The 16,929-nt window shown below is 45.4% G+C and overlaps 1 protein-coding gene across 2 annotated transcripts in view; it reads right to left on the bottom strand.

Moving 5' to 3' along the window:
* Oxct1 (3-oxoacid CoA-transferase 1) overlaps positions 1-16,455 on the bottom strand; it is a 117,421-nt gene extending 100,966 nt beyond the window's left edge. Inside the window, exons 1-3 of one of the 2 annotated variants that reach the window (XM_075975970.1) lie at positions 16,085-16,455; positions 7,849-7,957; positions 6,414-6,504 (exon numbers count right to left, since the gene is read on the bottom strand). In XM_075975970.1, coding sequence (XP_075832085.1) covers positions 6,414-6,504; positions 7,849-7,957; positions 16,085-16,162 — 278 coding nt within the window. In that variant the 5' untranslated portion in view covers positions 16,163-16,455. The remainder of the gene's footprint in view (positions 1-6,413; positions 6,505-7,848; positions 7,958-16,084) is intronic. The other variant, XM_075975971.1, reaches the window with a different exon arrangement.
* Between the last annotated feature and the right edge of the window lie 474 nt (positions 16,456-16,929).

Consider the following 16,929-nt stretch of genomic DNA (forward strand, 5'->3'; position numbering starts at 1 on the left):
CTGGCTCCCCTAGCCACACCAGGAATGTTCCCCTAAGGGCCTGTGCACTGGCTTTCTGTTGTCTCAGAATCTCTTCTCTGCACGGCTCCTCGTACAGTCTGCTTCCTTCGCGTGGGCTCAGATGTCACTCAGTGCCACTCTGACCACCGCACTGATTGCTGACAGCCACCGCTCTACTCAGAGGGTCCCAAGCGTCTTGCTTGCTCTTTTTCTTTCTCTCATGTCACAAAACTTTCTAATGTGTTTTTATACTGACTGGCTATTGTCTGTCTTTCCCAAATAGAACAGAAGGTCTGTGGCAAGGACTCTTACCCTGCTGCTATTTTTGGTGGTGGTGGTGGTGGTAGTGGTGGTTTTGGCTTTTTTCTTTCACTTCTACATCCTAAGCACCTGTCCACCAGATGAGAGGGGACTGCAGAAATACTTGGTGAGCACTTGATAAAACAATCTCCTGCCGCATTCCATTGGCCTCTCCCAGCCATAACTTCTCTAACAGGAATGAACTATTCTAGGTTCATTTCTATTGCTGTGATTAAATAGCCCAACAAAATGCAACTTTGAGGGGGAATAAGCATTCATGCGGTTCATAATTCCATTACCGCAGGAAAGGCCAAACAGGAAATTGAATCATCATAGCCACACAACCCCAGCCAAGAGCAGAAAGGAGTAAATGCACTGACCCTTGCTGGCTCTCGGCTAGCTCTCCTCTCTATATGCTTCAGAACCCCCTGCCTAGAGAGTGGTACCACCACCATGGGCTGTGCCTTCATCCAATCAAAACAATCCCTCAAAGATGTGCCCCTAGGTCAAACTGATCTAGATAATTCCTCATTAAGATTCTCTTCCCAGACTGGTGGTGGTGGTGCACACCTTTAATCGCAGCACTCAGGAGGCAAAGGCAGGCAGATCTCTGAGTTTCAAGCCAGCCTGAGTTCTAGGACAGCCAGGACTATATAGAGAAATCCTGACTCAGGAAATAAATAAATAATAAATAAATAAGATTCTCCCCAGGCAATTCTAGGTGGTGTCAGGTTGACAGAAACAGTCAAAGCCGAGCGGCACAATCACTCATTAGTCCCCACTTGTCCCTCTGGATCCACTGTTAGCTTCCAGACTGTCTGGTATCCAGCCTACGCCTTGAACCAGCTCTCCTGACTTCTGCTTGGGCAGAGCCAAGGGGGAGGCACTGTCAGGGAGCATGAGGTCCAGAGAATAGTGATGTCAGGTTCTGTGGTCCATAGGCTCTCTCTCCCTTCTATATACAAAACTTCTTTTTTTTTTTTTTTTTTATTTTTTAATTTGTGTGTCTGCCTGCAGGCCAGAAGAGGGCGCCAGATCTCATTACAGATGGTTGTAAGCCACCATGTGGTTGCTGGGAATTGAACTCAGGACCTTTGGAAGAGCAGCCAGTGCTCTTAACCTCTGAGCCATCTCTCCAGCCCTATACAAAACTTCTAAACACTGGTTCTCTTAAGGCCCCCATGTGAGGGTCAGCGGCAACAGCACCCCTGTTTTTATCTCCAGGGTTATTTAACAGTCATGTTGTCTTCCTTCAGCTATAATCAGTCCTTTTAAAGGAGTCTCTTTGGAAGAGTGCTCAATTACCAGTGATAATATCCAGAGCTATGACTAATAAAATCATAACCATAAACCAGCCCATGAAGGTGGATACAGCCCATCTGTTTTTTTTTTTTTTTGTCGATTTAAATATCTGAAGCTTCCTCCAAGCCTACAGAGTCCATTCCAACAACCAGAACATAGCCGGTCATTCATTGACTTGGAAATTTTTCTGACCACTCTTTCAGACCTCTCTGTTTATTTTTGCAACACATTACACATTTTAACTTGGCCCTATTTAAAGATGACCTTCTGTATTTGTTGATCTTGGCTCTGGGGCTGACTATGTATTTGGCCTTTGCTTTGTTTTGGGCTGGTTGTCTCCTGGCATAGCAACCAGGCAATGCCTAAGATTTTCAACAACTGGACCAGATAAAGAGCTCATGCTTAGGCCTTGAAAACTCTACTGGATAGCTTACAACGAGAGCATGCATGCCTTTCTATAGTGTCTCTAATTCATGAACTCATCAAATACATTTGTCTGACATAATACTAACATCCCTGATGATAAAAATAAAATGAGTAAACTACATCCCTGTCATCTAGGAGCTCATGATACAAAGACTAAAGATGTGGACCATTGACAAATGGGGAGCACCCCATTTCTAACAGGGAAATGAGTATGGAAGAGCCTCTGTGCCCCTTGATACTGAAGATGATGCTAATGGACTCTCCGACGGGAGGCACTGCTTGCCATCAGAAGCCAACATTTCTCCAACCTAAAGAAAGAAAATTCTCGATTTCATAGGACTTCAGACATTTCAGTGGCTAAAAGAACTCTAAAGCTATCTTCTTCCCTGCTCCCATATCTGTCCTTCCTCCATCTCAACCATCCCACTCCTCCAAGCTTTCCCCAACCCTTCTCTTCTCCCTTCTCTCTCCCTTTCTTCCCTCCCTCTCCACCCCCACCCCCCTGCTCCCAACTTTTGCCTGGCCATCTTGTCTGCTTCCAATTTCCAGGAGGATCTACATATGTTTTTCTTTGGGATCACCTCATTACTTAGCTTCTCTAGGATCACAAACTATAGGCTCAATGTACTTTGTTTATGGATAGAATCCACTAATGAGTGAGTACATACTATATTCATATTTTTGGGTCTGGGTTATCTCATTCAGGAGCCATTTGGAAGTTGGTAAAAGGCTTGGCTCTAAAGGGGTTCCCAGGTGTCACGGGGATGTCCCCAGCTAGGACCCTGGGCAGTGGAGGAGAGGGTGCCTGAACTAGCTTTGTCCCATAGTCAGACTGAATATCACCATAGAACCTTCATCTGGTGACAGATGGAGATAGAGACAGAGACCCACATCAGAGCACTAGACTGAACTCCCAAGGTCCAGCTCAAGAGCAGAAGTAGGGAGAATATGAGCAAGGAAGTCAGGACCACGAGGGGTGCATCCACCCACTGAGACAGTGTGCCTGACGTGTAATGAGATCTCACCAAATCCAGCTGGACTGGGACTGAACGAGCATGCAGATCAAACTGGACCATCCGAATGTGGCTGACAATTGGGGCAGACTGAGAAGCCAATGATAATGGCACTGGGATTTGTCTCTACTGCATGTACTGGCTTTTTGGGATCCTAGTCTATTTAGATGCATACCTTCCTAAGCCTGGATGGAGGGGGGAAGGCCTTGGACTTCCCACAGGGCAGGGTACCCAGCCCTCTCTTAGGACTGGAGGAGGAGGGGAAAGGGTGAGGAGGGAGGGAAGTGGGAGGAGAGGAGAAAGTGGAAATTTTGAATGGTATTATTTATAAAATAATAATAAAAAGAACTCTAAAGCCAGTAATCTATAGAGATGTAAACCAAAATGGATATTGCACAAAAGGCATCTACCTTCTGAAAATATTTCATTTCTGAATCTGAAATTTAAATTCTTGAAGACAGACATGGTGGCACCTTTGATCCGAGCACTCGGGAGGCAGAGGCAGGTGGATTCCTGAGTTCAGTGCCAGCCTGGTCTACAGAACGAGTTCTAGAACAGCCAGGACTACACAGCAAAACCCAGTCTTAAACAGAAGAAGAAAAGAAAAGCTTTATAATTTTGGTTATGAGCTTAGCCTTTAATAGCAGAGCCATCTCTTCCCCTTACCAGCTACAGCACTCAAGAAAGTGGGCCCTGCACCTTGCCTGGGCATCAGACTAGAACTGGCACCACCCCTGCTCATTGCTGCAAGAGATGAGCTGGGAGCAGTTGTGGGAAATGCTGGAGAGTTCATCTCGGTGGTGAGGAAAGGGGAAAGCTGGTGGGCTGACCAACCCTGCAACTACTCAAATTCAGAACCAAGGCTGAGTTGACCCACCCCAACATCCACCCCACCTGTGATCTGCTGGAGCATGTGAAGGGATCAGGCCTGCAGACCCCAAGCTTCAGGATCTCCACGACAGGAGATCCAGGGCAACAACAGGATATCCAAGAGAAGTCCCAGTGAGGGTCCAGCATCAACAGTGTAGCAGAAACCAGAGGCCTCGAACCAGACCAACTCTTTGCAATAACACTTGCAAGTAAAGATATGTGGACATGAGGGTTTACTGTGTAACTCACTGTGTCTATGGCTTCCATGATGAGATTTCTTTCCTTTCTTTTTTCTTTTCTTTTGTCTTTTTCTCTTAAATTGTATTGTATTTGGGGGTGGATTGCAAGGGCAGATATGAAGGGACAGGGAAATGAATAGGCTGAAAGTGCATGATGTGAAAGATGCAAAGAATAAATAGAGATTAAAAGAAAATTAATCAAAAAGAAACCAACAACTATAACAACAAAACAATCTCAAATATCTATTTTCTAAAATCTCACTTATTGGCAATAATTATTTTAAGAACGTAAGTATTGGGGAAACTTTATTTCCTTTGCTTTCATTTCATGTTTTAATCTCAGTCATACAATTTATAATTATCAGAAGTACAAAATAAAGGAAAATGCTATATTTGGATGTAAGGTTCAGTCAACCACGGTACAAATAAAACCTTCCATGAACTAAGCACATAAACATAAGTATGCATCTCAGGACAGCATTAGACCTTCCCCAAGCCAAATAACAAAACCCTCCAGAATGCTCACAGTCAAGACAGCATGGCCAGTATGGGCTCAGTGAGGTCACCAGAGCTGTGGCTGTAAAAATAGAAAAGGAACAGGGCACAGCACAAAGTCCACATCCTTTTCGTTCTAGGTTTGAAGACACCGGCACACAACTAGAATGTTTATTTCAAGTAGGGACTACTACTCACTGCACCCTCAAAATTATCCTGTACCTAACTAGTACGATGTACGAGAAATCAGAAGTACACATACTTAAGGATTATCTAATAGTATGAAGCATCCACATATAAGCAAGGAGTCCTCTAGATCCCATTTTTTTACATCTATAACCCAAAATACTTGTCCGGAAGAAAGTAGCATGTATAGCATAATACATCCATTTTTCTTTTGGCTCTGGAGTTAAATGGTTGACATACAGTTTACTGTGAAAGTTTTGGTTCACACTGGTTTCACACAAAGTTCATCAAAAAAAAATCAATGAATTCTCAGCTTTTTCAACCTTTTAATCAACAATATCAAATATTCAGAAGGGTGATCCTAAAGCAGCATTTATCTCATCAAGGCTAACACTTAATACATCATACAAAAGTGTTATATATAGCAACCTCCTCTGGACTGAAAGACTCCATGCTGGAAGGAAGCTCAATGAAATGAAGGAAGTTTTAAAGAGACCTCCCCCCCACTCCATTCCCCCTCCCCCTCGAGAATGAAGAGCAGTCCAGATTCCTTGCCCTGCGGGAAGTCCAAGGTCCTCCCACTTCTATCCAGGACCAAGAAGGTGAGCATTCTGACTTTCTTTACAATTGTTTTACATATATTTTACATTTTTTAAAAAATGAAAGTAAATCAGATAAAGATATAAGCCAGCAGTTTACGTATTTATTTAAGGCAAGGCAAAATGAAGTGTCTTTACTTATGATTATGAAATATGGCATTAAAGTGTAACTTGTTTGGGCCTGATGGCACAGGCCTGCAATTCCACCTACTTCGAAGGCTGAGTCAGGAAACTCATTAATTATAGATCTCTTTAATCCAAGCTCCCTAGGATACAGAGAAAGTCCAGGACTAGGCTGGGAGGTTTAGTGAGAAAGAAGGTTGGGATATAGCCCAGAGGTAGAGCACTTGCCTAGCATTTCCAGGGTCCTAAATTCAATCACAGTGCTACAAGTTAAAAAACAAAAACAAAACTATGACCTTCCATTCTTGACCTTATGACCAACTTTTCTGTTCTGTGAGAGGTGAGTCTCACTGCTTGGCAAATAGATCATGCTGGTACTGAATATATTATCCTCCCCAGATTACTCAGTGATGGGATTGTAAACATGTGCCACCATATCCACTTAGCCACTCTCTTCTGATGACTGAATAGATTACTGTTATAAATGGAGGCAAATTTCATTTCATTGATAGAATTTTGTATATGCTTTGATAATTTTGTGTATGAATACACAATTGAGGTTATTTCTACCACCACCCCCATCCAACTTCTCCCTTCCCCTCCCGCTTGTATTTATGACCTCTTCTTCTGAAACTGTTACAGATACATAGATAGATGAGAGAGAGAGAGAGAGAGAGAGAGAGAGAGAGAGAGAGAGAGAGAGAGAGAGAGAGAGAGAGAGATCCTACTGAGTCCATTTGGTGTTCCTCGGGTATACACATGCTTAGGGCTGACCACTTGAAAATGATGAGCTTTTCAGGTAACAGGTAACTTTTAAACTAGCATTTCTTTCTAGCTAATCATTTCAGAGATCCACTCACCCTGCATTGTTGCTGACTGCAGTTAGATCCTTCACTCCCGTCTTCAATAAAGCGCCTATAAGATTTTCTGGAATTCCACACAGCCCAAAACCTACAAAACCCAACAGGGAAACCATCTGTGCAGAGGTAATACTCTTTCAAGATACATCTGTTATTATTCTCAATAAAAGAGAAGAGTCACAAAGCATTTTGTTAAACATAATAAGCAAAATATGCAACTATACCTTATCAATTCACTAAAGAGCCATCAGTCATAATACCAGATCTCAAAGTTTCAAACAATTATATATCACCAGACACCATTGTCTAGGCTTTGAACAAGTTAAGGCCAAATGTAATCAGTTTATATATGACATGTGTACTATTATCCCTCTTCATAATACAAACCATATCCAGTTGTTTATTTAAGCACGCATTTTTATACATCTGAGTTAGTGTATTTTACAGAACTAGAACCCTAAGCTAATAACTTTCATTTCATAGATCTTTAAAGTTATTCCAAGAGTATAGGATTTAAGATGGACATTCAATAACTTCCCAATTTGAATGAATAAACAAAGACCAGCCGTAAAATAAGTCTTGATTCTATGTATAAGGATCAGGAAGTTAAGTGTAATTAAGTCTGAGGCAGTGATCACAAAAGACATCCCAAAGAAGTAGCAGAACCAGAATGTGGGGGTGGGGGGGACGAGACTCAATGACAGAGTCCTATGCTCTTCAGCTCAACAAATAAGGAGCAATACAGAGATTGGAGCAGTGGTTCTCAACCTTCCTAAGGCTGCAACCCTTTAATACAGTTCCTCATGTTGTCGTGACCTCAACCATAAAATGATTTCATTGCTACTTCATGATTTTAATTTTAATAGTTATGAATCATAATGTCAATATCTGTGGTTTCCAATGTTCTTAGGTGACCCCTGTAAAAGGGTCACAACCCAGAGGCTGAAAGCCACTGGGCTAGAGTAACTGACGAGATGAAGCATGTGTTTCAAGTTCACCAGCATTCCCAGGGATTCAGGGATCCATCACAACTTTTTTTTTAAATATTTTTTATGGTTTATTGATTTTATTTTATGTGCATTCGGTGTGAAGGTATCAGATCCCCTGCAACTGGATCTTCAGACAGTTGTGAGCTGCCATGTGGGTGCTGGGAATTGAACCTGGGTCCCCGGGAGGAGCAGTCAGTACTCTTAACGACTGAGCCATCTCTCCAGCCCCCCATCACAACTCTTGATAAGACACTATCACATGAACCTCCAGCTTCTCAGGTAAAATCAGGAGAAAACAGAAAGGAAACGTGCAGCAGCATCTCTGAGGAAGAGACTGGAACAGAGTGTCACGTGTGTCATGGGTAAATGACAGAAGAACTGGGGCTTTGCATCTCTATAGCTTTGTCACAAGACCCTCGAAAGGAAAGCCGGGTTCCTTTACTTACCGCCAACCAGCAAGGTTGCACCATTAGGGATATCTTTGACAGCTTCCACCGGATCTGTGTAAAATTTGGTGTGGCGACGGGTACTGACAGAAAAGTAGCGGACACACCCCTGGAACGTTAAAAACATTTCCGGTGAACGATCATGTGCAGCTTCACTTTACACAAGAAACAAATGATTTCATATACGTGTAGATACATGTGTGTGTGCATATATGTATATCTCTATGTGATAACTTCATTAATCCTTTTAGCATCTCTGTGTTTTTAATTAACAAACACAATATGTTTACGGTATATAGCATCACATTCTGATACACGTAGACATTGCAAAATGACTAACTGGAGCTTTCTCACACAGCATCACTTCACATCACTCTTTGTGGTAAGAATATTTCACAACTGCTCCAGAGTTTTCCAGGATGGCTACTGCTCATCACCAGGCATATAACACATTTCCTAAGTTACTTCTCTGATCAAGCTGAAACGTAGTGTCCTTTGACCGACATTTTCCCAACTCCTTCACTTCCTAACCTCTGTGATGTCATTTTACTTTGCTTCTCTGATACAGTTCTATCTGTAAAGAGTTGGGCATTAATGGTTTATCTTTGACAGGATGGACATGCCCTGCTGACAGGTTCTCACCAGGGTCCCTTGTGATCTACATCTTCTATTACATGGCGGAAGGTCCAGCTGGCTCACACGACCACCACCCAAAAGAATAAAAGTAGATAGCTTGCCGGGCAGTGGTGGCGCACACCTTTAACCCCAGCACTTGGAAGGCAGAGGCAGGTGGATCTCTGTGAGTTCAAGGACAGCCTGATTTACAGAGAGCGTTCTAGGACAGGCTCCAAAGCTACAAAAAAAAATCGAAAGAAAATGTTTTTTAAAAAAGTAGAGAACTCGCATCATATACTGGGATGTAAATCCACAATGTGTGCTCAGCCACCCATCTCTCACAGTAACCTAGTTTTCTAGTCAGCTGATAAATACTGAGAACCTACCTGCACCAAGTTCTGTGCCATTTATCCACACTATGGTAGGACTACGGCTCTCTGGGGAAGTACAGTGTGGTCAGTCCTAAGTGCTGGGAGAACTCTAAGGAGACAAGTGAGGAGCAGCAGGCCAGAGGGCTCACTCCCCTGTGCCACTATCCCAGAAGCTGAAGGCAAAGCAGCAAACTATCACGACAGGGAGGAGAACTAACTGGGCACACTACGATCTGCAGAGGGGTTGTCACCTCCTCAGTCCACATCAGAACCGGGTCCCCGTGTCAACACTGTTGAGAAGCGGTAGGACTTTCATGGAGGAGTGTGAGCCTGTGTAGAGGCACGAATGCTACCGGCTTCCTTCTTGGAGGAGCCAGCAAGTTTCTGCTCTTGCTGCACTGAATTGCAGGCTGTCAAAGCCAGGCTTTTCCTAAGTGAGGCCGCCTATCCTGCACAGCCGCTTGTCCCTCCGCTCCTCCGCAGTGTTGTAAAGCAGCACAATAATCTCGCCAGATACAGTCACCAAACCGTGGGCTGTGGGTCTCCATCTAACTACGAGCTATATGAACTTCTTTTATAAGTACCCAGTCTCAGGTGTCTGTTATAGTGAGCGATATGGGCCTCAAATGAGTCATCCAGCGATCATTCATGAAACCAGGTGTAAGTTATTGCCCTGTAGGCTCCATCCACAATATGGGCAAGGGAAAAGGAGGCAATCGATTCTATGGTAACTAATGGCCCATACTAACAACGCCATGCATTATTTCCATTATGTGTTTAATCCAAAGAAAGAGGAAGTGGGGAGAATAACAGCTGAACCCTGGTATACTGCCATTTTAACAAGCCCGGCCAGAAAGACACACCCACTCGACTCCCCGACGGAACTGCAGACAGCCACAACCTGAGGTGGGCAAGAACTAGCATTCTTTCTTTCCTCCAAAAACTGCTTTCATTTTTTTAAGTACCTGGCAATTAGCACAAAAGACCATGTAAAGGGTCCACACAGAGAAAGTCGAATGTGTGCTAAAAAGGTTGAGGTGACACACATGGTCACATGACTTTTGTCCCTTCAAGTTTCTATTTTGGTCATGGTCAGGTGAGGAGCTTGAGCACTGCCCAAAGCCTGGGACATGAGCAGAGGGAAGGACAAGGGCTCTGAAGGACTTAACCACAAAGAAGTTTCTTCCTTTCCTGTTCTCACAAGTAAGGTTTTATTTGCTTCTGTTTTAAACACACACATGCACACACGTACACACATGACAGGGGGTGGAGTTAGTTTGGGTCTCAGAAATAAAAAGTCTGAAAGATTGAATACACACATGCTGGGCCTATAATTCCAACACAGAGGAGGCTGACGCAGAATGATTGCTAGCCTGAACTACGTAACAAGTTACAGGTTAGCCTGGGAAACAAACAGCATGCTATTCAGTCTCAAAAAAACAAGACCAGAGGGCTGGAGAGAGGGCTTAATGGGTAAGAGCATCTGCTGCTCTTACCAAGACAATGTTGGGCAGCTCACAACTGCTTGTAACTCCAGCTCCAGAGGATCTGATGCTTCTAGCCTATGCTGACACAAATACACACAGACACATACACACACAAATACACACAAACACAATTTTAAAAAATCTTTAAAAAAAAACCAAAAGTTTCATAGATTGAATATGTAGGACATAAGAGTATTCCACACTAGACTTGTGGATGCAATATACTCAAAACTTTGGTAAAGACTGAGTGGCAGACTTGGGTCCCAGCTTCCTGCCACACGGTCCTTCCACCACAAGGTGTTTGTCCATGTTTTCTAGAGATCCTCTATTGCTCTGCCTTGTTATTTACACACAACAAATCTTCATGAGAGTGCTGTTCTGTAATGTGTAACTCTGCTGTCATTATCTCTGTCTCAGAATAAAGAGTCCAGGCCTCAGCAGGATCCAGAAGAAAATGGAAGCATTCATCTACACCCAGACAGGCTGAAAGGTGAGGTCACCTTGAAATGCTTCTCCGTGGAATTCCACAGAGAGCCTGCGGAATGAGGATTCAGTTCCCCTGTGTACCCCCAAAACCTTCAAAGCACAGAGCCACAGGGCACGAACCCCATCGTTTTGTAGTAGCTGGTAATTAGTATCGTCACAGCACTAATTACCATCAGCACTAATTACCCAGCAGCTTTCCCCACTCTGAAAAAAGAAAAGAAGGAAAAAGAGAAAGGAAAGAAACCTGTCAGAAATATTTTAGAAAAGGTGGAAGTGGCTCTGGAGATGTAGTTCAGTAGCAAAATGCTTTCCTAGTAAGCAAAGGACCCTGGGTTCAACTGATGTGGGAGGTTGTTATGAATGTACCCATACAACCAAAATTCAACACTCAGTAAGGTAGGCTGGAGAGATGGCTTGCAGATAGTATGCTCCTGAGACCATCAGGTGGCGCTCACAACTGTCTGCGACTATAGTTCTGAGGGATCCAAAGTCTGTCACTGTAGTTCCAAGGGATGCTCAGCAGGCACACATGCATGCATACAAACTCATGACACACAGAGACATACATAAAAGTAAAATCTTAAAAACAAACAGTAAAGTGACATATTTCCAGGGAATGTAATATGAGCCTAAGACCATAAGGAACTTCATAAGCATTTGATTTTTTTCATTATTCATACGAATTAATATTTGTCAATGTATGCTTTATTGGCATTTAATATTTATGTACTATTTATTAAGAAATCAGCTTTTTGTGGTTTTTCAAGAAAGGGTTTCTCTGTAGCTTTGGAGCCTGTCCTGGAACTAGCTCTTGTAGACCAGGCTGGCTCGAACTCACAGAGATCCATCTGCCTCTGCCTCCCGGGTGCTGGGATTAAAGGCATGCGCCACCAGAGCTAGTTCCAAGAAATCAACTTTTAATAAATCATTTTTGGGGGGTCAGAAAATTAGCCACCAATTTTGGGAGACAGTATGATCTAACGTGCCACATACTCCTGGGGTCAAAAGTACCCTTGTGTCAAATTCCAGTTCAAGCAGGACTGAACGAATGTGTCAGAATCATTTAACCACTGACTGTGCCTTTATAGAGAGGTGCTAATTTTGGTCAAAGCCAGGTGAGGAGCTTGCACAGTGTCTAAAGATGAAAACTGTCCATTGTCTCCCAAGATACAGTTAGAAAAGAAGCCCTCTGCCAGGCCACAGGAAATTCCTAGAGATGTCATCCACCTTTGGGAAGTGACACCTTTTTTCTATTCCCAGCCAAGACAGTAAAACCAAGCTGTCATTTATTGCAGTTTAATTTTTAACCTCACCACTCCCTGCCTGCCCTCTCCAACATACAGAAAATGTGTAACATGACCATCGTGTTACAATTAATGTTGCAAAAAATTAATCCGTGTACTATTTCTTTAAGATTTTCAAAGCATGGGCCTTAGCTTATAATTACTTTTCCTTTCCTCCACTTGTCCATTCCTTTCATTCTTTCTTCCCCTTGACAATGCCTCACTCTGTGGGTCTGGCTAGTCTCAAAGTCTATCCTTAAGCAATCCTCCTGCCTCAATCCCAAGCAGCTGGGAAGGCAAACACACACTACTATCCAGCCATATGTTAATCTCATTAGCAATCCTGTTTGCCGGTCTGCAAAATCGGAGATGACTTGGCAAGCCAGGAAGTGCGTGCAGTCAGTGGGGCACTGAGGAAAGCCAGTGCCCATGGCTAACTACCACAGAGGATCTTCAAAACCCAAAGCCCAGGAAGCACCTTGGGGGCTGCAAAGACAGCCCCTTACTGGAGGCTTTTGACTTTGCCCTCTTCACCCGTTTCGCCCCTGCTCCCCTGTTCATACTGTGTCTCTGAGAAACAAGAAATACCCAGGTCCCTGGCAGTCACCTCCTAAGATTAGGCAACTGGGGGAAAAGTGTATCTCTGATAACATCTACCTTTTCTCCTCTGGTAGGCAAGTCTAAATAAAGAGGCTATTTAAGCTACCTAGTTAGCCTCTTCCTTCCAATATAGTCTATATCCTAAATGGTGTTTTGAAAAAACAAACTCGGTGGTGGAAGGCTTGCTCAGCACCGCCTGAACAAAGTCCTAGAGAGCCCCAGGAGGACACCGGCAACCCCAGCACTGGAAGCCAAAGGATCAGAAATTGAAGGTCAGCCTTGGTTACACAGTGCTTGAGGCTAGCCTGGGCTTCATGCGATCATTCCTGGGGGAAAAAAGTTCGTGTATCAGTGCCAAATAAATAAAGACATAAACGACTTTCGTGTTTGCACACAGTACCTAAGGGAATGTGGGGGACTTACTCTGGGGATAAGCTTCTCGTGACAAAGTGCCTTATTTTCTACTCTTCTACCTTCAGCAGAACCCCATTTTGTTGTGATACTAATTTTTGATATTAAGGGAGGGAGGAACATAATGATTAGGTACTTCAATGAAAGAAACAAACTCCTTAAAAGGGGAAAATACTTTTCTGTTTAACGTTTCTCCCTTCATCCTCTATGTTGACCTTCATCATGTCCTTTGGCCTAACCTCTGGAATCTTTCTTACTCCACAACTGAAACTAAACTTCATCTCATGACTTCCTTTCTAGCTGTTCACTGCCACTGTTACTTCTTTCCCCGACATCTCTTTCCCTTTTCACCCAACAGTTGAGAATTTAGTGAAATTACACTTTGGGATGAAAATACACCAAACACATTTTAAAAGTACGCTTTAGATTTTGACTATGTTCTTTACGTTTGTATCTGGGTAGGGAAGGGATGTGTCACAGTGTCCCTGCGGAGGTGAGAGGACAACTTTCAGTTCCCTCTTCTACCATGTAAGTCCTAGAGATCAAAGATGGGTTATCAGACTTAATGAAGCGTCATTGTCCGCCAATCCATCTTGCTGGCCCCAAACACACTTTTAAAAATATATGTAAGCATTACCTTCATGATAGAGAACTATACACCCAAGAGGTAATGTTGTCACCTCGGTGCTGTTGAAGAAATCGTGACACAGGTCATTGCCTACCTTCGTGTCGAAGTTTGGCAAACAGAACTGGGGAAGAGAAGTCATGGAAAGAGGCAAAGAAAACCAGTTAGGAGGAAAAGGTGAATGGGAGCATATGAGCTTGGCACGAAGAGTGTGGCATCTCTGCCAAGAGGAATCGATCCATGGTCTGGGTGAATGGGTCCACTTAGTACCTTCCAAATCAGAAACCTTGGAGGTGGCACAGCAATCAGATTTAAAAGTCTTCAGGCAACCCTGAGTCATGCTAAAGTTTCAGACAACAAACTTGCTCACTATGGGGGAGGGGGAGATAAACAAAGAAAGAAAGAAACACTTTTTTTTCCTTTTTTCAAGCCAGACATGGTAAATAAGGCCACACCTGTAATTACAGCATTCTGCAAGTTGAAGCAAAAGGTGCCAAGCCTTCCTAGGCCACATAGCAAGATCCTGCTTCCAAAACCAAAAACATAAAAACATTTTTAATAACAATCTCGGTTTACCTGTTGGCCATATTTTAGCTGGAAAACGTTCAAGGTTACTTAAGCTACCCGCAGGTATCTCGTGCACATATTAAAGGAGTATTCTTTGACGGAGCAGTATGTGATGTTGAGGGAGACAAGAACCAGCCTATAACAAGGTCCCAAAGTTACACAGTACACAAGTGATACAACTCAACAGAGGTGGGGTGCCAAGTGCTACGCCCCAAGACCAATGCAGGAGCTGGGAGAATACTCCAGACAGCCTAACTTTGAACCCTGCCACGAACTTTTAATCAGAGACAGAAAAACCCATAATTATAGCTCATCCACCTGGAGGTGTGCTGGCTTGGGAAGTGGTTTAATGATTATATTGAAAGTGAGGTATGCTAGTGGTGAATAAATTATACTCAGACAAATGTGTACTACCAAAAGAATGTTTTCGACCTTGGCCCAAGGACATCCCTATGTCCTGGTTTTGGCATCTGCTCCATCACTTGCAGAAGGTCAAATTCTCTCTTAATGTCTTATTTATCTAAATCTATATGCAATTACCAAAATGCCTCCCATGAGGAATTTAATAATGCAATACTTCAGTTCTGAAGCATTCCCTAGGACATGTGGGAGAAACTTGATGACTTCTCCAGCAAGAAAGTGAGCAACAGGGAAAGAAAGGGGTTCAGAGTATACACATGGTGAGCAAGAACGTGCCCTGCGCAATGCACTCTTCAGCTCAGAGCTACAATCTGAAACATCACCAAATAAAACACTTCGTTTTCTTGTTCAAAGAAGAGGTTCATGAGCAAACTGAACCCACCATGGTGAAGCCACTTGCCTGGAGCTGAATTCTTGTCCAGCACTCCGTTCCTTGGACCCACACTGAAACCCAACCTGAATGTATGCTTACAGAAAAGATAGTGCACCAGCAAAACCACCCACCACCCGCTGATCCGCTAGGAGGGTATCTCTGGGTACTAGCTCGGGGGAGCTGTGGGAGTGTAATTGCTCAAGGTATTTTTTTAAGGACTTTGAAAATTGCATGTCTCTAATCTGGATCTGGGGGTCACCAAGTAAGCAAGGGCGGCATTAGCAGACTGCAGCGGAGCACAGCCAGTCCTCCATCCACTTCCAACCACTTGGCAGGCTAGGCGCCCCGTGACGGAGCGTTCCAGTCCGGGTTCCCCTTTCTACCGCCATATAGGGAAGGGGAGGATGGAGCGGCAGTCCGCCCCCGCCGCACACAGCATCCGCCCACTTGGCGGTGAACTTGAGCCAGCAGCGGTTAGCCCGGTCGGGGGTTCTGGGCCTCAGCCGGCGCCGACGCCGACGCCTGCAGCTCCCTCAGGTGGGGCGCAAGCCTCGGTGCGCCGCCCTTCCCCGCTCTGCTCCTTCAACCCTCCCCGTCTCTAGGGCGGAGGCCGCCACGGGGACCCTTCCCAAGGGCGTAGGCGGGGAAGTGGGTGGGGGAGGCGAGCCCCAGGGGCGCGGGCAGCCCCCAAGTCGCAGCAGCGCTGCACAGAGCCCCGACCACTGCTCCAGCGCTGCACGCCCTGCTTGCCTTCATCTCGCCCCATTGGGGAAACGGATGGAAGAAGCAAAGACAACAGACGGACAAACAGACAGGCAGACAGCCGTGTCGTGGGAGAGCCTGAAACCCCCACCGTCTCCGAGCCCGGGTCACAGCGCTGCAGATGCCCGGTCCCCGGCTGGAGGTGGAAGGGATGGGCAGGGCAGAGGACGCGCGCGCCGCTCGCGGCTCGTCCGCGCTTTTCCCGCGCGTGGCCTTCCTCTTCCCCTTCGATTTACCTTGTGCCAGGCGCCCCGCGAGCTGCGGCCGGAGGTGCAGAGCCGGAGGCCGGAGGACAGGAGTTTGAGAGCCGCCATCTTCGGACCCGGGCGCGGGAGGAGGTGAAGAAGCGGAGCGCGCGGGAGTGTGTGCGAGCGCCGGTTGCCGGGGCCGCGGCGGCGTCACCGGCTCTGGAGGGAAGGGAAGGCGAGCCGGGGGGCGGGCTGGAGGCTCGACCGCCCGTCCGTGACGTCCTCGGGACCTCGGAGCGGTGCCGCCCCTTGCAGGCTGCTGGCTTGTCACGGAGCGAGACAGGGAGGGGCCCACGACTCCGAGTAGGAGCGCGCCACTGGCAGTGCGAGTCCCCGGGGAAGATCCCCAGGCCGGATGTGCCGGGGTTATCTGCGGGCGCCTCCGCTGCCACCGCCGCGCCACCTTAGGCTGGAGGAGGCGCTAGTGTGTGCAAGCCCCTAGCGCCAGGCTTGCTGGGGACCAGGGTTCCAGGTTTGAAGGGGACTGGGGGGTCTCTCGCTGAACTTGTTACTTTTCCGTCAACCTCGGCAATGTGTACAGGTACAAAGGGTCACGAATTAAGATTTTCTCCCAGGTCTAGACAGCTCATATTTCTAACATTCCTCAAGCACCACCACCACGCTCTTTAAGTCTGGCTTTGGCCTTAAATTCCTCAGAAAACCAGCAGCGTTCTGAGTGACCCTCAAGAGATGTGACCCTCTTAACCGACAGAGGGACAAAATTAGAACTGGGCCCTTGTTCCCCCATCATCCTAGTTTGTGTTCCAGGATTTTCCTGGCACCGGAGTCCCAACAATTCCAGAGATTAGACAGCAGGTACAAACACAGAAGTG

Source organism: Microtus pennsylvanicus, chromosome 6, assembly GCF_037038515.1.
Source record: "Microtus pennsylvanicus isolate mMicPen1 chromosome 6, mMicPen1.hap1, whole genome shotgun sequence".
NCBI classification, from domain to species: Eukaryota; Metazoa; Chordata; class Mammalia; order Rodentia; family Cricetidae; genus Microtus; species Microtus pennsylvanicus.